Source organism: Nansenia antarctica (genome assembly GCF_963989245.1).
Source record: "Nansenia antarctica genome assembly, chromosome: 9".
NCBI lineage: Eukaryota > Metazoa > Chordata > Actinopteri > Argentiniformes > Microstomatidae > Nansenia > Nansenia antarctica.
This window is the reverse complement of record NC_137679.1, coordinates 19,681,008-19,708,865: the sequence shown is the minus strand read 5'-3', so window position 1 is coordinate 19,708,865 and position 27,858 is coordinate 19,681,008. Positions and strand designations below refer to the sequence as shown.

Sequence of the window (27,858 nt, the reverse complement as noted above, 5' to 3'; positions counted from 1 at the left end):
TGAGTTCATCCCTCTTCTAACTTTTGACAGCAAATACCAGGACATAAGGTCATCAAATCAAAGGCTTTCAAGATACAACGATGATGAAGAATAAGAATAAAAAGCAAGAGGATGAAGGTTCGACTCAAAGCAATGCATCAAGGTACGATCTTCAATATTTTAACTTTTTTTTTTTTTTTTTGTGAAACATGTCTTGATTGTTTACCTTGACAAGCGTGGTTGATCACATGTGGACATGTAGCAACATAGTTTACACGATTTCTACCAGTTTCATATCTATGACCTTGGTATTGTTTAGTAGCCACACCCTAATTTTCCTAGTATTTCTCACACTAAAGACTAAAGTTTCAGGCCCATGTATACATCTTTACCCATCTGTATAGCAACTACAGCTATGGTTTTTTTCCTTGAAGAACAAATGCATGTTTACAATCGTGACAATATGATCATTATTACATTGTATTGTGACCTTGTCTTATTAGTCGGTACTGCATTGCACCATTTTATTATACACCGTTAATTCTACTTTGAACATTTTGAGACATCAATTTACTAAGGTCAAGCAAATGGGTCTGATAACATATAAATAATTCTCTAATAGGCAGTGGTGACTTTTGAACTACATGTTCAACTAGGCCAAGTGCTAGAAGTTGAACGTATTATTCGTTTTTTCTTAATTTAACATTTTGACAGTGTATATTTCTAACTTAAGTTGAGGATGCCCCGTTAATTTGACATGTTTTGCAATACCTAAACAAACATGGCTCAGTTTTATAGCAGGCCTTACAATCCCCTACAATGACTTAAATGTTCACTTTCTTTAATTTTAGCCTGCCTTCTGAACTTTCCTCCTGAATGTATTGTCCTAATGTACTATTCTCATTTGTCACCTAATAATTTAGTATAGACATTCATACTAGATAATTCTAGATAAGATACTAGATAAACATTCTTACATGTTTTAGATGCAAAGTTGTCTTTGTTATGGTGAAAATTAATGTATTGTTCATAACATACCTCATATATATTTTTGAGAGGTTTCTGTAATAAGCACCTGTCTCTGTGTATTCTGAAGTGCTATTCACAGGTGCATAAAGACTAACTTTTGACAGGTTCATCTATGCCAACATGGGGCAGTTTCCCACACACAGATTAATCTTAGTCCTGGATGAAAGCATACTTTCAATGGAGACACTCCATTAATGATGTTTCGGACTAGGACCTTGCTTAATCTGTGGCTGTTTACTTCTCTAATTGGTTTGAGTTTATACACAATTAACTTATATCCATAGGGTTGCCACATTCTCTTGATTTTATTTCACAATTTATAAACGATCATTGATCTCATAAAAACGTTCAGTTCTTTTTATTTTGCTTTGACTGTGCTGTAGCATTATTACCGGTTCAACATGCAGCATGGTTGATATGGAGTGGTTAATTCGTTTTTCAGATTCTGGTACCATCGATTATCTTTTAAGTGCCATGGTGGTATTATCAGTTGCAGAACTGAGTGGTCTAAATCACCTGTGCTTGTTTTTGTAGTTGAAGCTAGATGGCGAAAGTTTAGCCCACAAAAGGCCTAAGTGACATTTTCCAAGTTTTACAGGAGAGCCAAAACAAAACGTTGATTCTGAGACGATTGTGTTGTATTATATTATTGAGTCATTGGTTGTGCACTATTTCAATGCAGTTAAGGATCTCAATTAGCTCCTCACTTGAGGCATCTTTCTATTGATATAGGCTACACTGTATAACCATTTTTTCCCCAACATGTGACTTGGGCCCTTTGCACACCAAGCCCTAGCTATTGTAGTCCGATTCATTCTGTTAATTTAACCTTGTGAAACTAAAAGAAAAATACTGACATAGGTATGGAAAGCTCTGCTTAAACAAATTCAATGCTTTCAAATGCATGACATAAAGTAAGCTAGTGCATATTTTAGGAAGAAGAGAATCCAATTTGTGAGCTAATTGAATCAATGTGTTCACATTTATTATTTCTGTGTTAGTGTTACAGAAGGAACACAAACAATGTCATTTCATCCTCTTCAATAAAGATGTTTAACATATTTTCAAGGACCTCATCAGGAGAAATGGTCATGTCTACGAAAGTCATTGTTTTTCCTTGCATAGTTTAATGGACATGATAAGCTATGACAGCCCATCTAACCATCATATTTAGATCATAGGTTAACACTGGGGGTGGTAAGTATCAATATTTGGTGAAACCCATGATGTCAGAAGTGACATGTAGGTAGTAACAAGGTAATGTCCTAGGTGACTAGATAATGTCATTGATGCCACATAGTGCTAACCTCAGTGGCCCACTCATATCTATGATGATCTATTTACACATTTACCCATAACTATTGTGGTTTCCCTTCAGCATTGCAGCTTTATGTCGACAATACACAACTATAATCAATCCACAATTCAATTGATAATGAAGTGTAAGGGGTCACACTTGTGCTGTGTTAGTGCTTTTGGACTGATGGCAGCCATTTTAGTAACCTATCACATTTATCACACAAGTATATCCTGCAAAATCAGAATCTTATCACTTCACCTTTGACCACTGTGTTGTTGGTAAAGGATAACTTTTAAAACACATTGGAGATGTGCTTGGAACAGGTGGACATTTCATTACATTTTCTATCATTAAATTGCACTTACAAAGTCACAAAATGGCCCTTGGTTTGTGCAACAAAGCTTGTATGACTTTCTGCATTAAAACTACTGAAAACTACAGGAAGTAGTTCCAAGGGCAGAGGCTTTTTTGAGAGCTGTGATTGGCTCATTTTACTCCTAGCAATGCACCAGCCTGTAGTAATTGAGAACAGGTTTTGTGTCCCGCCCATGTATAGCCAATCTCTCAGTGGAGAACAGCTGCTTCCTGCATGGTCAGCAGGAGCTGCATTCGCACCAGCAAAGGGCTGATCATTTGTTGCTGGATGAATTCATCAATCACTTAATCATAATCACTATTCAAATAAAATATTTATTTTTTCTTTATGATCTGTATCTTGAAGTGTTAAGTCATTATGAAATATTGTCACAATCTTCCTGCATTATATAATAACATAACTTATATAAGTAACATTTACAGTTATTTCAAAGATGCTTAGCAAATAAGTCATTTCAACAAATGGAGGTGAAAAGTATTTTTGGTTCAGCTCTAGTAGGCTGTTGCTTTACCCATCTAAGGCAGTCTGAGCTATTTTGTAAGGCACATGGCATGTATCCCCTGTTGTCTGTTCAGGGTACTGCATGCACTCAATCAGCACCACAAGCTATAGTAGGGCACAAACTGTTTTACCTCCTTCTTTAATGTGCTGAGCTTACATTGTGTAAGAATTACAATTTAATAAATAAATGTTGCATAGATACATGTGTTCTGGTTTCATTGTAATTCTAATTAAATTTATTAACTTTGACAAAAAAATCTTAGAATTCTTGTGAAGTTTTGTTTTTTCTTTTCAGAGGTACATTATTGAAAATGTAATTAATATATAATTTTTTTATTCATGTGTGATCACTCACAATGATAAGACTGAAGTGATTGAATGAGTTACAGGATTGTCTTGTCCCAAATTCCAATAAAGCAGTGGACAGCAATACTGGAATATTACCGATAGGCCTACTATATTGTCCTTTATTTGATATCTAAATCTAAATGTATCTTACTTCATTCATTTAGCTATTGTTCTTGAATGAACCTTGGTGGCACATTCACTTTCAACCCCTGGAGTGTTTACCGATCTTTGGCGCCCCCTACTTTATTTTTATTTTTTTACAACAGTTACTATTATGGCACTTTTTATTGCTTATTCTTACTAAACTAAAACTATTGAATATTGATTTACTGATATATCTTGATATATCTATTGTGGCTCAAAATAGTCCTGCGTCTATGTGGACCATCGTTTTAAAAACAAGTTTAAACGATTGGAGAGAGTGGGCTTATCATTACACTTGTTAATCTAGGTATTATGTAATGAACCCTCTGGTTCCATACTGATGAAGGCTTTGAAGTTCTGTATGTAGGTAGTCCCCTTTTGTAAAAGGTGACCTTTGGTTAAACTTTAAAATGTTCTGTTGTTTTTGTTTATTCACTTTTACATTGTTGTTGTTTTACCCTTGGAAACTATCTGTACACCTTCAATAATGTGTCAGACTAACATTTATTGAGGCTTACTAAGCATTTGACAATTACACATTCAGAGAAAATATAATTCACAAAATGGTGATACAGAGGAAGTTATTTAAATGTTATTCAGACTGAAATTCCACATATTTTTGATACTAGCAATTCGGCGACAGAAGAATCAAACCACTCTGGGTCAGAGTCTGGGAGTCAGTCGGAAAGTGAGCATGGCAGTGAGAGGAGAAGATCCCACCACTCTGAGTCAAACAGCACCTCCGAATCCGGCAGCCACTCAGAGTCTGAGAGTGAATCCACAGGGTCCAAGTCCCAGAGGGCTTCAGCGGAGACCAAGGACAAACCAGTTAAAAAGAAAGACAATCTGGCAGATGTGAAGAAGGTAAATGAAGCAAGGCATGCACTCTTTGTCCCCAAATTGTAATTCTATTGGACTCAAAGTACCCAGAACAACTTTAAAGCTCGCTGACACCAGTACCTTTCATTGAAGGGCCAAACTATTTGGCTTCGGAGATCACAGTTGGTAGTTGGTATACCAAATATATTTATTTGGTTATTTGGTTGCCAGACGTAGTGGTTTCTTGTCATCTGGCAATTATAGAACACAAAATACACAATAAAAAGTTAATTTTTTCTTTAAATGGGTAATGAATGACTGCTTAGGATGTGATCTACTGCAGGTTTGCTCTCCTATTTTCCCTTAGGTCATTTAGTTCCTGGTATTACTGTAGCTGTCAGCTAATTTTGATTTAGCCAAAAGAGGACACCTGTCTTTTACAGTATAACATTTGGTCAATTACACAACAGTTGTAATGCATTGATGCTACTACAAATGCATTTAGAAAGAGATGCCTTCGTTCAAGGTTACACTTGATTTCTCATTACAGATGTGGGAAGAACATCCAGATGTCTATGGGGTCAGGCGATCAAATCGCAGTAGACAAGAACCTGCTCGTCTGAATATTGGAGCTGGGGTAAGAAATGCAAAAGGAAATATAGGGAAACAATGCTCCTTAGAAGTTCATTGGCAGACCACTGACTTTATGGTGTTCACATTAAGACTTTATAGAAAGATCTGTGAGAATTTCTTGGCTTATTTTTTAAAGTTTCATACGACCATTTTGATGTGTTAACCGTCTATTGTTTGCTGAGATTGTGGAGATGCCTGCAGTGGCATTTGAGTGCACTTGACTATAAGGATTGAATTACAGGGGAAGGATTTCACACATCAGATGGTTAAGAAGTTTGTCATTGTCTGCCTCAAAGTGATTGCCACTGTACATGCTTGAGTTGCACCATCTAGTGGATGTGATACAGAAGCACCGGTGGCAAGGTATCTCAAACTCTCCAGTGAAATGTAATCAATCTCAATACGGTACATTTGCAGGGTAGCAGTGAGTCCGAAAGTGAAAGTCCTAAAAGAAAAACTCTGCGACCGAAGAAGAAAGAGTAAGTATTGAGATTGCCACAATGATAAGTGTATGTTTATTCAGGTCATATCATGTTAATTTCCCTTTTTTAACCTTTTCAATATTCCTATGCACTTAGATCCATCTGGTCATGTGGTGAAATCACTGTATATCCCTAATAATTGCCCTCATGCAAGTCAGGCTTGTCATAGTAACACCACTTTTAATCATATGACAGTGTTCATGTTATACCCAATTGAAATGGGTTGGTAAAAGTAAAACTGTAAGTAGGACTTAATGAGTAGATAAGTTACAATCGATATCTGCATCATTACATTAAGAATTGTGCACTTGCCTTCACTTTTTTGGACTACAGTCCTTGCTATCATGAAAGTCTAGCCATAGTACCGCATGAAAATCTGGATCTAAGTGAATGTAATTTATTTACTTATATTTGTTTATACATTTGTTGTACATTTGTGATTTGCATGAATTGTTGTATGTAGTTTTGTCAACACTGTGGTCCCTATCATTGTGTTCATTCGTATGTGGCTATCTGTCCTAAAACTTGGCTAAAGGGGCTCATTTAGGAGTTCATGGCAGCGAGATAGAGGTGGTTCTTCTCATCTTAGTTTGTTAAGTATAGACCACTGATCATATCGGGTTAACCCAAAGACCAGTTCCTGTTGTGAAGGAATAGGAAGAGCAATGATGGGGCACAGAGGGTGAACTTGTGGTATTTCTGTGTTGTAAGAAATACCTGGGATGATGATGATGATGAAGATGATGATGATGGTGGTGATGATGATGAGCAGGAGGAGGATGCAAGCAGTGCAGACAGTGAGCAGGAAGAGAAAAAAGTTAGATCCAGACGACTTCCAGCCAGAAGGTAAGGGTGTAGCGAAGCCTGGCCTTCAGACAGCTGATCTGTCAAGTTTCTTCTTGTGTGTGTGAGATCTGCAGTTTGGTGATGCTCATTTGGCTTTGTTTAATATCCAGTATATGATGACTGGGTTTGATTTTAGCTCTCAGTCATCAGAATCAAATACAAATTGATCACAAAAAAAGAACATTTTAAATCATTTAAATAGGATACACCAAATACAATTTGTTACGGTTCATACTACAAAATGATGACATACTGTGTATTGATATATTCCTATAATACCGAACATTGATTGTAAGTAACATTAGTGAAATTGCAGGTTTCAAAGCTGTTTCAAGGCCATTGGCACAAGTTAGGCTGTCAGACGTAATTACTATCCACTACACAACCATAGAGCATCAACAGAAAGACCAGTCACATACTGTATAATGCAGTGAGTTGAAGTTGTATGTTTGTGTATTTTACTTGATATTTTACAGACCACAAACCAAATCAACTCCAGTTAAAAAACAGCAAGCTCAGAAGGGAAGAAAAACCAGGAAACAAGAGTCGTCTGTGGATGATGATGATGATGATGATGATGATGAAGACGATGATGATGATGAGGAGGAGGAGGAAGACACCCCAAAGAGACAAACCCGACGAAGAGGGGCTGCAAAAGTCAGGTATGTAATTGTTTCATTTTCATGGCATGTGAAATCAGAAGGATGTTGCTGATTTCTAATCAAAGTTCAGTCCCTCAATGCCTGCTGAAATATAATGGCCAGCCTTTATATGTTAATATCAAAGAAGTCAATGTGATGTTTTCATCAGGGGTGCAAACATGTCACCTTTCTGCGACATTCGCCGTTTTTACCTCAAAATAGGTCACCTGAATCGGGTAGATCAGAAGAAAAAAATAAAAGTGGTGTGGTCTATATCTCATCCAAGTCACATGATGCACAAGCTAACATCTTCCTGTCTGCTAAATTCTGCTGCTGTTGAAATAACCTTCAGCTTCAGGCAGATAGCAGTCTTAAAAAGTCTGCCATGTATTGAAAAATGTATTGGATTAGGAAGTTACTTCTATGTTGCCATAACTTCTCTGTATCGGGTTTAAATATGTCCGGGTAGCAAAGTAACCCAACAATTAATATGGAAATAAATTGACATGGAACCTATAATCATTAACTTTGCAGCCCCCGGTGAGAATTCAGAGAACACCCAGCTAGCAACCCAGCTAGCCTGAGGTAAAATAATTATTCTGCTAGCGTGTCTCCATCATACGTCTTAAAATCTTTACTTTTGTAACTTTATGGGGAAGTGTACGTTTAACACTGCGTGGTTGGAGAAAAGCTTGTTTAGTGCTTTGTTGAAACCAGTAGAGGGGAATGTTTAGAATAGAATTAGAGGCTTTAGAATTGCACGGTCAGTCAGAGAAACACAAAATCCAAGTGAAAAACCAACAACAAACGCCTGCCATATCTTCTGTGTCCGTCCCTGCTTTGGGAGCATCAACTGTGTCCAATGTAGTGTTAAAGCCCAGTTTACGCTCCTGCGTAAAATCGACGGCGTAGGCTTGCGTAGGCCCGCGTAGCCTACGGCGTAGATTAACGCGCACCTCTCCAAAAATGTAAGTATGCGTCAGTTTCCATGCAACCGTAAGCTCTGTGATTGGTCCGCTTGGTAGCACATGATTCCGACAAGATTCCGACTCTCGTCGGCCAAAATGCGGAAGCCATGACAGAAATGTCATTTACTTTTTCTGTAATTACTTATTAATAAACATTTGAAAAATTATGATAACCATCGTATTATCTTAGTTTACTGACATTTCAATGCATTATAGACATTTTCTTTACAACAAGCATAACAAAAATACATTTTTTGATCACTATTATGCCGCTATGAGTACACCGACCAACGCAACGCGGTCCGCGGTTTGCGGACCAACGTAGAACTATAAACTTGGAGACCCCTTACGTAGGCTACGGCGTAGACGCGCGTAAATTCGACGCAGAAGCTTAAATCGGCCTTAAGCCTGGTACACACAAAGATTTTCTAAATCTAAACAGATTTTTTATCTGAGAGACCCCACACATGAAGATAAAAAATCATGGATTGAACAGTTTTGATCGTGTTGTGTGTGGTGTGCTCCGATATTCCCAATACAGCACACCACATATAAAGATCTGTCCTACGACAGTCTAGAGTCTCGTCCCCCAAGCCAGAAATCTTGCGCTGACCTGTACGAGGCAGCCACGTGCGACAGGGCAAATAAAGTTCTGAAGAACGAAAAGAAGAAGCGTCAGTCAACTCGCTTCTTGATTTAGCTACATTCCATTCCACGTCACAATCGAACTCGCAAGTTGTCAGTTTCGCCCACACACAAGAGGACTTTTGATCGTAAATATTGAACACGTATACTTTCATACTTTTTAATGCTAGCGCTATCCATCTACCACCGCTAGTGCTAGGCTATCCATGTAGCGCTGTTAGTGCTAGCACTATCTTCCCCCCCATTTTCTTTGTTTTCAGGCAAAACAAAATGTTGTCATCTTTTTGGGCCATCACCAGTTTGCACCCCTGTTCATAATCAATGACCGAGAGCAACACCATGACTATCCCTTTCCCATTACCATTTTGTTGGATTATAGTTATAAGGAGGACCAAAATGACTTGGAGACAGACTCTGATGACCTGATTGAGATGGCAGGGGAGGGAGCTGAGGAGATACAGGATGATGACAGTGAGATCATTGAGAAAGTTATGGACACCAGGACTGGAAAAAAAGGAGGTAAATCATTCCCACTAACGGATTTGCCATCTATGGCTCAGTGTTTCCCCACAGGATTTTGTGAGACTGTAGCGGGTGGACCACCTATTTATATATAGATATAAGGCCAGGAATTAAATTGTCGACAAGTGGGGGATTGGGGCACGAAACTGCTTGAACACTTTCCGCAACAGCACAAGCGAAACAGTGCCAACAATACTTTCGGTTCGTTATGAGACTATGGCGGGACAAATTAGACTACGGCGACCTGCCACAGTCTCGTCTATGTATGGGAAACACTGATGACTCCTTTAGGTTCTGAGAGAGTCTACAGAGCCTTTGACAGGCCAGGTGCTGATTTCACCCTCCTTGTTAGGATGTCTCTTGAGGCTTTCTGTGCTAGTACTCATGTTCTTGCCAGTATTCCTGAGTTGTATGCTTTTCCATGTTAGCTACTGGAGCATCCACTACCCAGTATGCCGTGGAAGAAAATGGGGACCCCGGTGCAGACTTTGACCCTGAGAAGGATGAGGGAGAGACCCACTATCTCATCAAGTGGAAAGGTTGGTCCTACATCCACAACACCTGGGAGAGCATCGACTCAATCACTCAGCAGAAAGTCAAGGGACTCAAGAAGGTGGAGAACTTCAAGAAAAAGAATGATGAACTCAATTGCTGGTGAGAGTTTGTAACATTTATATCCTTGGAAGTGTTTAGTCTTTACTAAATCAATTTAATTTACACTGATTATCTTCCATAGGTTTAACAAAGCATCTCCTGAGGATTTAGAATACTATCACTGCCAGCAGGAGTTAACCATTGACTTGAATAAGCAGTTCCAAATTTTGGAGCGAGTCATTGGTAAGGAAGCTTACATATGAACAGCTTGTCATGTGTTACTTTATTGTGTTAGTATTTTTTTTATGAGGAATTAATGTGAACCAGGCATTTAATACAATCTATTCTTGTTATTTGTTTGGCAAAATTGTGTGTTTATCACTACAAAACTAAATGATGGCTAATGATTTCTTTCTCATTAACAGCAACAAAAACAGGGAAGACCCAGGTGCCCTCTGATTTCCCATGTAAGTCCCTTCTATCCTTCTCCTCCTCCTCCTCCTCCTCCTCATCACCCTAAGGGCACCATTAGATATGAAAGGCAACACTAAACATTTGTATCTGTAAAACAGCTCACAAGACTGCATCGTCCTCCAACGAGCCAGAGTACCTGTGTAAGTGGATGGGCCTGCCCTATTCAGAGTGCAGCTGGGAGGACGGAGCCTTGCTGGGGAAGAAGTTCCAGCACCGTATAGACAGCTTCACCAGCAGGAACTCCAGCAAAACAATCCCCTCCAAAGAATGCAAAGTGAGCAAGGGGTCCTAAGCAGATTTATAGATTGAATTGAACTCAATAATGTAACTCAACAGTATATCACGTAATTTACAAGAACCCAATGATGTGCAGTGTACAGTATTGTTTTCTACATAATGATAAATTATGCTTGTCTAACTTCAATTTCAGGTGTTGAAACAGAGGCCAAGATTTTCTGCACTTAAAGCACAGCCATCTTACATTGGTGATGAAAACCTGCAACTGAGAGATTACCAGTTAGATGGACTGAACTGGCTGGCTCACTCGTGGTGCAGGTACAAATCAGGAAAAAGATTTCAAGCATCAAATTTGTTGGATCTACTAGCACAACCTGTGTTATGTCTTAGATTACTGGGCATTATGCAGACATTGACAGCATGAGTGCTGGCAAATATTGAACTTTTTAATCTCTGTGTCCTTTAGGTGCAATAGTGTTATTCTTGCTGATGAGATGGGGTTGGGGAAGACCATCCAGACCATCTCCTTCCTGTCGTACTTGTTCCACCAGCACCAGCTCTACGGGCCCTTCCTGGTGGTCGTGCCCCTGTCCACCCTCACCTCCTGGCAGAGGGAGTTTGAGACCTGGGCCCCCGACATGAATGTGGTGGTCTACCTGGGGGACGTCATGAGCAGGAAATCGGTACACCAAATAAAGCTTCTACAGAAAACCAGAGAAATGTCCTGTTGTTGTTGCCTCTCTGAATGCAACTCTGGAGCTGAATGTCCCTCTGCTTTGCTTGTGTCTTTAACAGATCCGCGACTATGAATGGGTGAACCATCAGACGAAAAGAATAAAGTTCAATGCACTTTTAACCACGTATGAAATTGTACTGAAAGACAAGGTATGGCATCACTATTTCTTTGGATTAAAGATGTTTTTTGCGTTTAAGATTTTGTAGATTTAATGCAAAAAATCTTAAATATTTTCTTTTGTCTGTAGACTGTTTTAGGGAACATCAACTGGGCCTTCCTGGGTGTGGACGAGGCTCACAGGCTGAAGAACGACGACTCCCTGTTGTACAAGAGCCTGATGGACTTCAGGTCCAACCACAGACTTCTCATCACTGGGACCCCACTGCAGAACTCCCTCAAAGAGCTGTGGTCACTTCTGCACTTCCTAATGCCTGACAAGTATGTTTCCTCTCTCTATATCAGAAGCATGACATGATGCTGGAAGATCCTAACTTTGATAAGAACAACCTGACGTTTGCATTTATTTACCGTGGTGCAATTGAAAAGCATTTTGATTGTATTCAGAGAACAAAATCCAGTTTGTAAACCCAAACTGCGTCATGTAAGGAAACATCTTCATGTCAATAGTAATATCTTCACCCACCGTAATGCTTCTCTCCTTCTCGGCAGGTTTGAGCATTGGGAGGATTTTGAAAATGAGCATGGGAAAGGAACAGACAACGGCTATCAGAGCCTCCACAAAGTCCTTGAGCCCTTCCTTTTGAGGCGTGTCAAAAAGGATGTGGAGAAATCCCTGCCCGCCAAGGTGGAACAGATCCTCCGCGTGGACATGTCTGCCCAGCAGAAGCAGTTCTACAAGTGTGTTCTCTTCCACGTGGCTGTTCTTTTCTATTCATCTCTTGTGTTTTGTACTGTTTTAGCAGTATTGAATGCTTCTGAACTCTTCTCCTCCAATTGAACCATGGCTGTCACCAGGTGGATTCTCACCAGGAACTACAGAGCCCTCACCAAAGGCCCTCGAGGCAGCTCCTCTGGTTTCCTGAACATTGTCATGGAGCTGAAGAAGTGCTGTAACCATGGTTTCCTCATCAAACAGCCAGAGGAAGACTGTGACACTCCACAGGAACACCTGCAGGTATGACTTGGAGCCCACTTCACCACAGACAACAACAATAGCCAGCTTTCCACAGCGGGGCTTATGCCATGCTTGCCAATTGCTTTTCCACAGTCACTCATAGGCTTCAACAGGGCTTACTCTAGGCCTATTCAGTGATTAAAACTCTGGCTATACCCCCTGGTCCTTATGAGGATAAACAAGGCTAGAGGCGTGGTTCAGAGGGAGAGTGGGACCAAGTGCTTTAGTTAGCTAGTGAACGTGGTGGGTGGTAAGCATAATACAAGTTAGCTCGCTGTAACTACACAATGGAATGGATTTGAATAGCGCTTTTATTATAAATACAATTGTCATAAAGTGCCAATTTAATGTATTGCTACTGTAGTGTTACCATGGTTCGCCACCTTACACAGAGAGTGAGAACGTACACAGAGACTGAGACGGACCTTTTCCAAAAACGGATGTTTGTGGTGCTGGTGGAAAGCCAGTGAGAAGTACAGAAAGAGTGTGGTAGGGAGATGAAAGGGATATGGAAAGTTAGATTAACGAGCAGAGTTTGTACATTGTTTCCCTTTTTTACATTTATCTTTAATGTGTTTTATCTTTACCTTTTCTTTTTACTGTTTTCCCCTGCTTTTATATTCATTCTATTCACTTTATGTTCTTATTCCTGTTGTAAAGCACTTTGAGCTGCATTTATTGTATGAAAGGTGCTATATAAATAAAGCTTTACTTACTTACTTACTTACTTACTTACTTACAAACTGCAGAATGTAAACAAACTAGAGATCGTACAGGGCGACTAGAAAGCCCAACTGTAGAAATTAAAACAGGCTTATTCACTAGGCTCGAAGCACAGGACTTTGAGCACTACCTGGCCACTTCTAGTCTTGACACACACTGGCTGTGCTGTTGGAAAACGGCTATTGGCTGAGGATGGAGAAGATCTGTTTATTTCCAATGTTGACCTCTGTGACCTTGTGTTTCAGAGCTTGGTGAGGGGTAGTGGGAAGCTGGTGCTGATGGACAAGCTGCTGACCAGACTCCGGGAGAGGGGCAACCGAGTCCTCATCTTCTCCCAGATGGTACGGATGTTGGACATCCTGGCTGAGTACCTGGCTATGAGGCGCTACCCATTCCAGGTAAGGTTTGACACACCCAGGTTTGACACACACAGTGAAGGATAAACAGCATATCCAAACATCTAATAGTGTTCTCCCATACTCCCATATTCTCAAGCTCCTTGCAAGATTTCTGATTGAGCAGTCAGAAAGCAAGTCAGAAGAGTAGTTCAAGAGCCAAGGACCAGCAGAGCTCCAGAAAGACCTGGAAGCAGCGGGTACAGTTGTCACAAAGAAAACAGTAGGCAATGCACTTCACCGCTACAGTCTCCATTCACGATCACCCCGGAAGCCGTTATTGGAAGAATATAGTGTGGTCAGACAAGACAAAAATCAAACTTTTCAGCAACATGCTTGCGTCATGTTTGGAAGAGAAATGGCTCTGCATATGATCCTAAAAATACCATACCGACAGTGAAGTTCGGAGGTGGAAGCATCATGGTATGGGGCTGTTACTCTTCACTGGTGGAATCCAAATTATCGAAGGGGTGATGAATGGAGCCATGTACCTGGAAATTCTTGAGAAGAATCTGTTGCCATCCACCAGGATGATGAGGATGAGACACGGCTAGATCTTCCAGCAGGACAACGATCCAAAACAATGCAAAGGAGACTCAGTTGGATCAAGAGTAAGAAAATAAAGGTGTTGGACTGGCTTAGTCAGTCGCCAATAGAAAATATGTCGAAGGAACTGAAGATCAGGATTCACCAGTGGGCCCCCTGGAATCTTCCAGATTTAAAGACTGTCTGTGGTGAAGAGTGGGCCAAAATCCCACCTGATCACTGAGAGATTAGTTGTTGTTTTTTTGGCGTGTTCAGTAGTTCCTGTGTCTTTCCCCTTTATTACACATAACGTTTTAATAGATTGGAGTGTTAACATTTCTTAAGCTGTGTAGTTTTGTTGAGTTAATACAAATCTCTGGGCTAAATTACATGTGAATAGCTGCAATGGACATTACATTATTATTTTGATGTGTTGAATACTTATTCCCCCACTGAATATACATTCTGTCTTTTATATTCTGTTCAAGGTTTACTGTTTGTGAAAGTGTTTACAGTGAAGGAGCAGTTTAGATTTTGGAGCAGTGCTGGGGTTGACTCAGGTGCTAACAGGATCATGTGTCAGTGTTGCTGCATAGCTCATGCCCAGGCAGACTGATAGTACATATGGTTATTTCTGTCCTCAAGTTATTTTTTGATGAGGACTGGCTGGTTCCCAGAGAGCTAGGGCAACCAGTGGTCTGCAGACATGAGTCGTAGCACGGGTAAGTCACTGTAGACATGGCTCTTTGTAGTGCTCTGTGAGAATATGGTGGTTGCCTGATGGGTTGTGTAATACCATGTATGTACTTGCTAAGTGGGATCTCTGAGGGGGGAGTTCAGGTGAGGTTCCATGGTCTCACCCCTCTTTCTCTCTCTTTCCCTGTCTCTCTCTTTCCCTCTCTCTCCACTTCTGTCTCTCTCTTTCCCTCTCTCTCCACTTCTGTCTCTCTCTTTCCCTCTCTCGCCACTTCTGTCTCTCTCTTTCCCTCTCTCTCCACTTCTGTCTCTCTCTTTCCCTCTCTCTCCACTTCTCTCTTTCTCAGCGTTTGGACGGCTCCATAAAGGGAGAAATCCGAAAACAAGCACTTGACCACTTTAATGCTGAAGGCTCAGAGGTATGTAAGACAATATTTTAGCTGATACAGTGTTGCACATTGCATGTCTGGACATTGGCAGCATTAATAATTGAGGTGTAATTTATCGTTTTGAATCTGCGTCAGAGCTAAGTTGACGTACACTTCACCAAATGGGAATGTTGGTGTTTTTATCCTGTGCGAAAGGGTTTGTATTAGAGGTCTGGCCCTAGTCCGGCCCAAGCCCGTGGCATTCAGGCCCGGTCCGACCCGACCCGACGAGCATTTACCCCAGCCCGAGCCCTACCCGGGCCCGAAGCCTATTTTCACGCTGTGGTGACACATGTCGCTCGCACACACCCACATACACACTCTCTCTCTCTCTCTCTCGCTCGCACACTGTCCACACACACACAAACAAAATGCTACAATGTAGCGGCTACAAAAAAAATGCACAATACAAAAACAGAGAATTCCGCTCTCGATGGAGAATGAATCAGGCAAAACAGGAACGAACTCAGTTGAAAATATAATGCACTTGTTGTGCCACATATCCACCACCCGCATGAACGCTTCCTTTCTGAGTGCTTAAATGCATTCGCTTCACACAAGAGGAGCAACTTATCATATATTATTGTATATTTCTGTTTGTAAACGTTAAGACGAACACATCGCAATGCTAACCTCAGAATGGCACTAGTAGGCGATAACATCTACAACAGCACTTAAATACATACGTTTACAGTAATACATTTATGTAATATTAGGACATTCCTGGCTGATTTCTCTAGGTTAGATTCTTGGTAACCGACAGAGCCCTTTCCGTACTGGTTTGTTACAATACGATAGTGCATTGTGATGTTCTGGTATGGTGCTATGATATAAGCACAAATTTTAAGTAAATTAAATAAGCTGTATTGAAAGGAAGCGAACGCATTAGCGTAAAGAGGAGTGAGTATATGCAGGGAGTGAGTATTTGGCACAACAGGCCAACACTGCCGGGGACTGGACTGAGTATCAAAACTAAAATAAGAAATGTTCTCTTCTGCTTATAGCCAACAATTACAGTGTGGTGTTATGTATTAACAACATGAGGACTCCAGTTCCCAATATGTACCAGAAGAGTTAAGCAATAAGCATGCGCAGTTTTCGCATATACTTTAATGTTTACTGTTGTAGCCTATCAGCAAGTTGGCATATCATACAGTAACATAAGATAACATACATACAGTAAGCCCACAAACTGAAACATATGTCATTCAAGCATGGCCTACACGGAAAACACCCATAGAAATTAAACAAGACTCACAATTCCGCTGTTAGATAAGCAACAAGAATTAAATAGCCTATTTCTCTTAAATCTTCACCAACAGGCTAAATCCAAAGACAATAACAGTCACAGGCAAAACTATGTTTAGTTATATAGCCTATTCCACTGTGTTCATTTGCGGGTGCTATGCAAGAAAAGGATGGCATCCACTGTTGATGTGTTGCTCCTTTGTTAATTAGCTCCCGTACTAACTTAGTGAATCCTGGTCCAGCCACTGTTAGATATGGTCTGATGTCCTTGCAACAGAAATCCACGCACTTTTTGGTGACTTGCGATATAACATTAGCTGGCTTGGATATAAAGGTTAGCTGGCAATGGTTTGGAGAAGAAGTTGGGCATTGAAAGTTGGCTTGTGCTACCATTAGCTATGCTGCATCCATGGTCAACATGACGTTGCAGAGGGATGAACCGTAAACTAGGATAGTATTGCAATTTCTGCACTGTACATGAAGTGTCAAAATTCTTCCACAATGCAGCTTTCCCAGACACATTGGAAACTATCAAAAGCTCTGCCTTTGCTAGCTGAGGTTTTAGCTTCTCCATCTTGATTCTTGATGACACTCACATTTTTATTTTTTATTTTTACGGCGGGAGCGCTACGCTACGTGTGTCTGATCACAGAGCCCGGTCCGGCCCGAACCCGATCTATACCAGATATAATCGGCCCAAGCCCGGCCCTAATCTGCTCATGGCGTCGGGCTTGCAGACCTCTCGTTTGTATACACGATAACTTAATGATAGTGATACCATTCATTTATGGGAATGGAGTCACATTTTGCATTTAGTGTTACTTAACAGTTGCCATGATGTTTAATGCTGATGCTAAACATGCTGACATTTTGAGATGCCAACCAAGTCAAAACACACTTTCTATTTCCAGGACTTCTGTTTTCTGCTGTCCACGCGAGCTGGTGGGCTGGGGATCAACTTGGCCTCCGCAGACACCGTGGTCATCTTTGACTCTGACTGGAACCCTCAGAATGACCTGCAGGCACAAGCTAGGGCTCACCGGATTGGCCAGAAGAAGCAGGTAACTACAGCCTAGACTCTCACTAGACTCTGGAGGGCAGGCTTGTGCCGTGACTCTCACTAGACTCTGGAGGGCAGGCTTGTGCCGTGACTCTTGTAACTCGACCTCCATTGTAATCACAGGATGGAAGTTGTGAGGTACTGTGTGATGTGTGTAAACCAGTTCAGCACAAGTTGTTTTATATCCTTTCCCCTGTCTTGCTGTACAGGTGAATATTTATCGACTGGTTACAAAAGGAACTGTGGAGGAGGACATTATTGAGAGAGCCAAGAAGAAGATGGTTTTGGACCATCTTGTCATTCAGAGAATGGACACCACTGGTCGAACTGTGCTGGATACTGGCAACTCGGGAAATTCAAAGTGAGGAGACTTTAACATTCAGTCCGTTAGTCATTGGGTGATGTTTTTATTTGACTGCTGAAAAGTCCTTCGGGCTGTTATCCTAACCTAAATGACTGTTTACAGTTCAAATCCATTCAATAAAGATGAGTTGACTGCCATCCTGAAATTTGGTGCAGAAGATCTTTTCAAAGAGGCAGAGGGAGAGGAATCTGAACCACAGGTAAACTAAAAAAGAGTTGTCTAAACTTTATATTTCTACTTCCATGTTTGCAAAATGTCAGTGTTTGCATTTACATTTACATTTACATTTTTGGCATTTAGCAGACGCCTTATTCCAAAGCGACTTACAATCAATACATTTGACTAAGCAAGTGAATCATCAATCCACCAGTCGTAGCAGGAAGAGTAATCCAGCTCAGGCCCGGGGCCATTGATAGAAGGAAAAACCTTCTTCTATCGCCTTCTTCTATCGCCTTCTTCTAAACCTAGACTTTTTTATTTTTTATTTTTATATATATATATAGACACTGGAGAAACAGAGAAACAGTCCAAGGGGGGCAATAGAAGTTTTAGGGGACACAGTAAAGGGGAAAAGTGGGTGTCTTCAGGAGACGCAGTGCTGGGGGGCAGTAGATGGGGCAGTAGATGTCTCAGGAGGAGCCCTTGTAATTGACCTGTGATGAATGTTTTTTTGCAGGAGATGGATATTGATGAGATCCTGCGGCTGGCTGAGACAAGAGAAAGTGATCAAGGAGGATCAAGTGCCACAGATGAGCTTCTGTCTCAGTTCAAGGTACCTTGGGAGATCATCATTCTCCACCATGCCTTTCTATAGTGTGTGTAGTAATACCTACAAACTGCTCAATCACTACCCTGATTCCCACCCTACTCTCAGACATTCAGGGCTCCCACGGGTCCTTGAAATCCTTAAAAGTTTGTGAATTTGAGGAAAAAAAAATCAAGGTCTTAAAAGTTTTTGAAAATAGACATGGGTAATTGAAAGTGCTTGAATTCCCCCCCCCCCCCCCTCTCTCTCTCTCTCTCTCTCTCTCTCTCTCTCTCTCTCTCTCTCTCTCTCTCTCTTTCTCTCTCTCTCTCTCTATATTCAAAAATGTTTTACTTAGCTTGTGAACTAGTAAATAAGTCTCTGTATTGCTTAACTTTACACATATTTCACAATATATTGTTTTGCTGTGCTGTGGTAGAGAATCTAGTGTTCACACATTCAAGACTCTCTTTTTAATTGTCTGTGAGCGGATAGTTCCTATTACCGGTATATAAATTCTCATCTAGATCTGTCTCAAACTATGCCGTGTTGGGTCCTTGAATTTGAGGGAATTGAGGCTTGAAAGTCCTTGAAAGGTGCTTGAATTTGATGCCTCAGAAGGTGTGGGAACCCTGCTACAAAGTGCTCAATCACTACCCTGATTCCCACCCTACTCTCAGACATTACTCACCACAGCTGTCCTCTGTGTGTGTGTTCCTCCTGCAGGTGGCCAACTTCTCCACCATGGAGGAGAGCACTCCAGAGCTGTCAGAGAGGACTGTGCGGGACTGGGACGATATCATCCCAGAGGACACGCGCCGCAAGCTGGAAGAGGAGCAGAAGCAGAAGGAGATGGATGACATCTACATGCTGCCTCGGAGCAGGAGCTCCAACAAGAGGGTGAGGAGAGTGGCCTGGCGTGGTCCAGTGGTCTAGCACCGCGGTCTACAGTGCACACATATGCCCATGTCGGCATGGGTTCGAATCCGGCCCATGTCCTGCTGACATGCCCTCTCTCCCTTCTTCTCCTTACTTTCCTGTCTGTCTTCACTGTATCTGTCCAATAAAATGAAACATAATTGGGACTGCCCCACTCAGAAAAAATTAATTAACTTAGAAAAAAAGAGGGTGAAGAGAAAACACAGGTGAGAGAGATGGTGTGTGTGTGTGTGTGTGTGTGTGTGTGTGTGTGCGTGTGTGTGTGTGTGCACGCTCAGCGCTAACTTTCGTTCTCTTCTGCTTTCTGCAACAGCGATATCTAATGTGGTCTTAATGATGGTGGAACCACTGTGATTCCAGGGTGTGTTTTTGTTAATCTACCGCCTGAGAAGCTTCCTTAATGAATCATTAGGTTTAATGGCGGTGTTTAATCCCTTGTGATTGCAGCAGTGTATCACAAGCATAATATCCATCTGTCATCTAAATTCATGAAATATGGAAGTGTCCCTTACAGCAGGACAATCAAATGGTTAAGGATTGCAGTTTCTCATGGTCTACAACATGCAGTAAAATGAGCATTGCTACCCATGTCTCAAGGCTGTGTAAGGCAGGGAGATGAAATGGATAGGGAAAGGTATTCTGCTGATGATAAGATGGATAGCGGTTACTAAGCGTTAAGGCAGAGGTTGTACATTGTTTTCCTTTTTTTAAATACATTTTTATTGTATTTTATCTTTACCCTTTCTTTTTTCTTTTCCCCTGCTTTTATATTCATTCTATGCTTGTATATGTTTTTATATTCACTTTATGTTCTTATTCCTGTTGTAAAGCACTTTGAGCTGCATTTCTTGTATGAAAGGTGCTATATAAATAAAGCTTTACTTACTTACTTAGGCCAGAGCGAATGACAGCGACAGTGATGTCGGCGCCAAACTAAAGCACCGTTCCTCAGGCTCGGAGAGCGAGACAGACGACAGCGACGATGACAAGAGGCCAAAAAGGAGAGGTAGACCTAGAGCACGCAAGAACAACGTGGAAGGCTTCACTGACGCAGAGATCCGCAGGTACATCTTTCTACCAGTCCTCACGCTGAAGACTTGAGAAAGTTTCACTGACACTTGGTTAACGTTCTGTCCTTTGCTTTAATCAGGTTCATCAAAGCTTATAAGAAATTTGGAGCTCCGCTCGAAAGGTACATATCACTCTCTTGAAATGTCTGTTTTGTTGAGTACCGTGTTGTTTTAGGATCGAGATAGCATCTAGGACAGCTTAGGCTAACTAGAAAACGATGTATTCATTTGTTTCGTTCACCAGGCCACACAAATTAAAGGCTGTTTCTGTGCTTCCAGGCTGGAGTGCATCGCCAGGGACTCTGAGCTGGTGGACAAATCTGTAGCAGACCTGATGAGACTGGGAGAGCTGGTGCACAGCAGCTGTGTGACAGCTGTACAGGAGTATGAGGAGCACCTCCGAGAGAACCCCAGTGAAGGTGTGTGTGTGCGTGTGCGTCCGTCTGTGTGTGTGTGTGTGCGTGTGCACACTAGTCTCTTTTGGGAGGTAAATACAGCTTGGAATGAGAGTGTTCTCATGTTTCTAATCATACACATCTCTTCTTTTAGCCAAAGGTCCCGGGAAACGCAGAGGAATTAACATCAAGATCTCTGGAGTGCAGGTCAACGCCAAATCTATCATCCAGCATGAAGAGGAGTTTGAGCCACTGCACAAAGCAGTGCCTGCCAATCCTGCTGAGAGAAACAAGTAAGCTACCACTGCTGGTATAATTGAGGACTCTGACGTGACTCGTATTCCACAGAAAATAAGTAGAGATAAGGGGAATAGATGTAGAGATAAGGGGAATAGATGTAGAGATATGGGGATTCCTAAATGGTTTAACTAAAGAGTTTAACAACCTTTCCTCCACATCTCTTCATAGGTTCCAATTGACCTGCAGGGTGAAGGTGCCTCACTTTGACGTAGAGTGGGATGTGCAGGACGACACTCAGCTTCTGCTGGGCGTCTATGAGCACGGCTATGGCAACTGGGACCTGATGAAGACAGACCCTGACTTGAAACTTGCTGACAAGGTAAACATCAGACCAGATTGTAGCGTGTTTTTGCTTATAGCCGTGCACCTCTGTTAAGATCAAACCATGGGTTACATTGACGGCTGGTAACATGTGTGTTTTATATGCATAGATTCTCCCTGGTAACATGTTTGTTTTCTATGCATAGATTCTCCCTGACGACCCCAGCAAGAAACCCCAAGGGAAGCAGTTACAGGCGAGAGCAGACTACCTTCTCAAGATGCTGAAGAAGGAACTGGACAGTAAAGACGGTGTTAAAACATCGGAGGAGGTGAGCAAAGATCTGGTTGGGCCTTGTTGTGTCAGTGTTTCCAACAGAACTTTGTGAGGCTGTGGCGGGTGGACCACTTATTTATTAAATATAAATACAGTATCGTTAGTCTCTTTAATTTGGTATGAGACTATGGCTGGACAAATTAGACTATGGCAGCCCGCCACTGTCTCGTTTATGTATGGGAAACACTGTGTAGTAGAGAAGTCATACCTAATAGTGCGTATGGGCTATTGATGCATCATGAGAAAATCCATTTGACATTTGTTCATCCCTTAACATTATTTTATTTTTTTACATTTCTTTCCTTTCTCTCCTCCTCCAGACCAAAGTGAAGAAGAGGAAGCCTCGGGTGAAGAAAGAGAACAAGGCCCCCAAAGATGAGCTGGGCAATGACATCTCCTCCCCCCGCCTGTCAGACAACCCCTCAGAGGAAGGGGAGGTGAGGGTAAGTCACCTCAAAACACCCATCAGTCCCCATCTGCAATCTGCTTTTTATTTATTTAGATTTATTTATTAACATTTTTCATTTTTTCAAAAAGCAAACAGGCAACAAAGAAAATAAGACAAACCAGAACAAACAAATATGAGGTCATGGGATGATCAGTAAATCAAATGCAATCTGCCTTTTGAGTTACAGTGTACTTTTAGAGCAAGATTCCAAATCATTTCACTATATAATTTATGGCTGTATGTGACGAATAACATTTGATTTGATTTACTGCAGAGCGGAGCAAAGTCTTTAGTCGTCACCAACTGGTTTACTTATTTATATCTGTTTTTTCGTAATCAACAGGATGATGGGACAGACAAAACTCCCACTAAGAAGAGACAGAAGAAAAAGGATAACAAAGAGAACAAAGAGAAACAGGGAACTCCTAAAAAAGAAAAGGAAGGAGACAAAGACAAAAAGCGTCCCAAGCCAAAAAAAGAAAAGGTGTGTTTGCTGTCGTGATCTTTACGTATTGTGCTACAGTCATATACAATTTCACATTTACTAACCTTTCCTGTTCCTGAACAATTGGTGGGGAACTTCTTGCTTTGTCTTTGTTATTGTTAATGGACATACGTGGAAGATTGATGTAAAGATTATGTTATCAGATTGTTCCTGGATCACTGGGGTGAATAGAGTATCAGTGTGTAGGTGTTTGTGTACAACATTTTTCAAGTTGTTTTTGTTGCCTCTCAGGCTAAAGGAGCCAAAGGGAAGAAGCCCCAGGGGCCAGTGCACATTACTGCTGGGAGTGACCCTGTTCCCATCGGAGAGGAGGACGATGAGCTGGACCCGGAGACCTTCAGCGTGGTGAGTTAACTACACCCCGTCATTGGCCAAGCCAGGCACTCACTGATACTCACTCACTGGCGTTGCTTGTTCGCCGCTTCTCCGCCCGAAATCCAGGTGTAGCCTAATTGCAGTAGCTATACAGAGACACTTAGACTTAGATTAGTAATCTAAAAATTAATTAGACCCCTATACTTTCTTTTACTTATCTTTTGTTTCTTTTTATCATTACTACTCAGTCTTTTCAGTTTGTAAAGCATCTTTGAGTGTCTAGAAAAGCGCTATATAAGTCCAATGTATTATTATTATTATTATTATTATTATTATATAGTACAGAATAGGGAAAGTATTCACTTCATACATCACCAAGATGTTTCCTCCATCTCACCTGTCGAACATTATGAGTGCAGTGTTTCATCAGAGGGTAGTTAAAGCTCATTGCTCATGGTTTGCATAGCTGAGCAAGCTGTGTGTGTGTGTGTCCAGTGTAAGGAGCGCATGAGGCCGGTGAAAAAGGCCCTGAAGCAGCTGGATAAGCCTGACGAGGGCCTGTCAGTCCAGGAGCAGCTCCAACACACACGCACCTGTCTGCTGAAGATTGGAGACCGCATCACAGAGTGCCTCAAAGCCTACAGCGACCCAGAGCATGTCAAAACATGGCGTCGGTAAGTCCTCAGCATATGTTTGTGTACGCTGAAGGTTTGAATATGACAGGGTTCCCGCGCTGGTCTTAAAAAGCCTTAAAGTCTCAAATCCAGCATTCCGACCTACAAGGCCTAAAAAGGTCTTAAGTTTCAGTTATTAGGTCTAAAAGATGAGGTGCTAAGGTCTAAAAGATGAGGTGCTAGGTCTGAAAATTTAGATTGTCCTGCTATTTACGTGGAAATTAATCAATCTGGAACCAAAAAAATGCCAATTCGCTGCCCCCGAAGAAATTATTGGCGAACGAAGCTACGGCAGGATGACAAAAAACTATTAGGTCTAAAATCACATCCAAAGAGGTCTAAAAAAGGTCTAAAAAGGTCTTAAATGTGACTTGTTGAAACTTGTAGGAACCCTGTATGAGACAAATCAGTTTCGCAGAAATTTTTTAGGTCAATATATTTGTTATTTCTGCAACTAATTGCCATGGTGACCTTATGCTCTGACTCATCAACATCCTCCTTTGTTTGGCAGGAACCTCTGGATCTTTGTGTCTAAGTTTACAGAGTTCAGTGCAAGGAAGCTTCACAAGCTGTACAAGATGGCACAAAAGAAGAGGTCACAAGAGGAGGAGGTGAGCTGGTCTCTTGCTTCGAGATTGGCCTATATCGAAATATGGGCAGACGAAAGGAATTTATCTTTTTGTGCTATGCTTACCCCTTCCATTGCCCTGTGAATTTTACAGAAGGAAGATAGGAAGAAGGATGACTCCTCTAGCAGAAAAAAGTCTTTCAGACCAGAGGCCTCCGGATCCAGCCGAGATTCCCCTTCCTCCAAGTCTCACCCAGGCATGCCACACCCCTCTCAGACAAGCCCCCACGGACACCACAGAGAACCCTACAACCAGTCCAACAAAAGGCACTTTGGAAACGATGGTAAGATTCTTTCTGTACAGAAGTGCCTTGTTACCGTTGGAGATGCATCAGGTCGGAGCACATGACATACAGTTTCTCAGATGGCTTATTGTACTATACCTCTACTCACAGATCGAGGAGATTGGCAGAGAGATCGTAAATACAACTATCCTGGGAATAGCATACAGTCTTGGCAAGGCGAGCGTCATCATCCCTATGATGCTCATCGGTATAAGGAGCATCACTACGGTGATCGCCGTCCCGAAAGAGACTCCTACCGCAGCTCTGGTAGTTACCGCAGCAGCAGCTCCCCTCGGAAAAGGCCGTATGACCAGTATGACAACGACCGGGACCACAGGGGCCACCGAGCCTACTATGACAGGTGAGAAGCAAATCAAGCCAACAGAATAGTATCGATTTGTATTACTCAGTCTTGGAATTGGTGATAGATATAATAACGCTAAAGCACTACAGGGCTACTAGTAGGCTTTGTTCAACTAAATCCCTTTCTCTCCCTTTCTGTCCAGACACCCAGACCCAAAGAGAAGACGGGGAGGAGACGAGGATGAGACGAGGAGACGAGACGAGTTCCGCCATCCCCAAGACTTCAGGAGGAACCCAGAGCACAGGCCCCAAGGCGCAGCGGGGCCAGAGCGGCCAGAGCACTACCGCCCCCCTTACCCTGACAACAAACCCGCCCCCCTGCTGGACCCACGCTCCCCGCAGGCTCAGAAGTCCCCCCAGGACTCACGCTCGCCACCTGAGAGACCCGCAGAGCAGAAAGCTGGGGCGGATCCCAACTGGAACAACAAGAAGACATGAAGCCTGCCTGCACAGGCCAAGACACTGGGCTTAGTGTATTGTGTCTGGAGACACAGTGGGGAAAATAACATGCTGCTGAAGGACACTGGGCCGTCTGGAGCCGCTGCTCAGCCAGTCATACCCTCGCAGTTCAAAAGGGAGTTGACAAATATTCTAACCTGTTTACCAGCAAACTCAAACTCCCACGCCCTTCTCCCAGGTGTGACTGTGGTAATGAACTGTGTCTGTGCCCATCACAAGTGTAGCAAAGAGTTCAGCATCCTGGCGTTTATCACACTAAAAAAAACATGTATCTCTTTAGTTGAAATGACAGGTGATCTGTCAATGTTTAGACTGAGTCTGTGGAATGCCTAAAGATGGTTAGTCCCATGGACTATTCTCTGAGAATTAAGGTAACGAAGCCTGAATTGTAATGATGACTGATCTTGAAACATAAAAAGTGCCTCAAGTATTTGGCCTTTTGAATGGTAAATGTATGGGATTATTCTCAAAGGAACCACAACATTGATGTTGCTTTTTGTGTTTAGCTTTGTAAAAAGAAAAAGTCATTTGAAATATTTCTGTACAATAGAATGTGTATCATGATGTCATCCACACCTTCAAATCTGTATGAATCTTTATCCTGACCTGGTTGTGTGCAACTATCATTTGACGGTATCATTACATTAAAACAGATGCACTTTTCCCTTAATCAATATGGGATTGCATCATTCTTTCTAAATCAAAGTGCAATTGTAGGTAAGTCAAGCCAGTACCTATTCCAACAACATACTATTTAAAAGGTTTTAGTAAATGAGTATTTCTCATTAGTATTAATAATCATAGTCTGTGATTGAAGACATTCACCATTACAATCCTTGCTCTTTGTTTATAATAACCACTTACCTGCAGGTAGGTTAAGAACCTAATGAAAAGGAATACCTTTTACCCAGTATTTAATGCTTGCAACTTCCTGTGCAAAGATTCAGAACACTGACTGTTTAAGCTATCCATAATCATGTTTATTTTTAGGTGTGTTACGAATGAGCCATTTCAAATGAATTTCTGAGGGTCTCTGTCTGAATAGTACTTTTGCATCTTACATTGGACTAAGTACAACTACTGGTTCCACTTGTAAGTATTGGAAAGAAGTTTCTGAATATTCTTTCAACTTTTTTCTCTCATCTTCTATAGTTTGGTTATATGTTTGAATCACAGTGACAATTGTGTAAATGCTGTTAGATTTTGAAGGGATTTGGGTGTTTATGGATATGGTTGGTGACATGCTGTTATTGGTCAGTCTGTTTCAGTGACATGCTGTTATTGGTCAGTCTGTTTCAGTGACATGCTGTTATTGGTCAGTCTGTTTCAGTGACATGCTGTTATTGGTCAGTCTGTTTCAGTGCCATGCTGTTATTGGTCAGTCTGTTTCAGTGCCATGCTGTTATTGGTCAGTCTGTTTCAGTGCCAAACCAGAGATTGGCCCTGCTCTGGTTCCTATGGTTTCATGGTGTTACTGGTATGCTTCTCCATTTGTGCCTTATTTCTGTGTATATTTTCATACTGTAAATGGCTTCATGGACATAACTGTATGCTACTACAGAGATGTTGCAGTATTAAACAAACAGTCATGTTTTATCGAGAGTGCTCAGTCAATGGTTGAATGCTACACTTGATCATTGACCAGTGGTGGGAACAAAATTATTTTTCTGTTTGTAATTTTTGTGTTTCTGCAACTCGCCCAAAACAATCTTGGGAAAATGAGAAACGGCATTACACAGATTAATCTGTGTATAATGTCCTTTTACAATGGAAAATGTGTTACAAGACATCAACAACTTACTTCCTTACCATTACCCACTCTACAGTTCCTGGATGTGTGTTCTTGAAAACAAGCCTGAATAATTTATATTTGTGACAAAGCCACTCTTCACATGAAATGTACTGTAAATATGTTAATAGACATAAATGTATTAAACTTTCCTACATTATGAAACATGTCCATTGTTTATTCACCCACCTAATGCATTTAGAGGTCTGTCATTCAGTTTATCCACTGCGACATTAGAAAAGATCATTTCTGACATGACATGACATGCGATTGGGCCTGAACCATTGTCTGATTTGAGCATATTTAGCGGTGAATGATAATCACTAGGTTGGACATGACTACACAGCCTTTAGAAGTCATAACAACATATATGAACCTCACTATTCGCATACCACTTATAAATCATCCATAAATCCACTGATGTTGTCAAAGTTCAGCAAGCCACGTTTAAATCCATCTACTATGAGGTGATTCCTCTCATTTCACGTTGGTTACACTAGG

The 27,858-nt window shown here is 41.5% G+C and overlaps 1 protein-coding gene across 2 annotated transcripts; it reads left to right on the top strand.

The window, feature by feature from the left end:
• The first annotated feature begins 62 nt into the window (after positions 1-62).
• On the top strand, positions 63-27,449 carry chd2 (chromodomain helicase DNA binding protein 2). Of its 2 annotated transcripts, XM_080539045.1 has the most exons (38): positions 63-142; positions 4,307-4,541; positions 5,047-5,133; positions 5,547-5,608; positions 6,323-6,457; positions 6,934-7,119; positions 9,091-9,230; positions 9,662-9,887; positions 9,970-10,070; positions 10,253-10,294; positions 10,400-10,575; positions 10,732-10,856; positions 11,005-11,221; positions 11,334-11,423; positions 11,522-11,712; positions 11,944-12,132; positions 12,250-12,409; positions 13,378-13,530; positions 15,096-15,167; positions 17,336-17,485; positions 17,694-17,845; positions 17,951-18,047; positions 18,525-18,620; positions 19,320-19,493; positions 20,427-20,596; positions 20,683-20,724; positions 20,882-21,021; positions 21,152-21,290; positions 21,466-21,616; positions 21,765-21,887; positions 22,213-22,335; positions 22,684-22,824; positions 23,077-23,190; positions 23,656-23,834; positions 24,346-24,445; positions 24,557-24,746; positions 24,858-25,107; positions 25,253-27,449. In XM_080539045.1, exons 1-38 carry the CDS (start codon positions 81-83, stop codon positions 25,545-25,547), a joined length of 5,475 nt encoding a protein of 1,824 aa, XP_080395171.1. In that variant the 5' UTR covers positions 63-80; the 3' UTR covers positions 25,548-27,449. The 2 variants fall into 2 exon arrangements, with proteins under 2 accessions (XP_080395171.1, XP_080395172.1); XM_080539046.1 differs by lacking the exon at positions 10,253-10,294.
• The last annotated feature ends 409 nt before the right edge of the window (positions 27,450-27,858 follow it).

Coding starts and splice junctions, on each gene's coding strand:
- chd2 (XM_080539045.1), top strand. CDS start 81: ATGATGAAGAATAAGAATAAAAAGCAAGAGGATGAAGGTTCGACTCAA. Junction 5,134..5,546: donor GTCTGAATATTGGAGCTGGG/GTAAGAAATGCA, acceptor GTACATTTGCAG/GGTAGCAGTGAGTCCGAAAG. Junction 24,747..24,857: donor AAGGCACTTTGGAAACGATG/GTAAGATTCTTT, acceptor CTCTACTCACAG/ATCGAGGAGATTGGCAGAGA.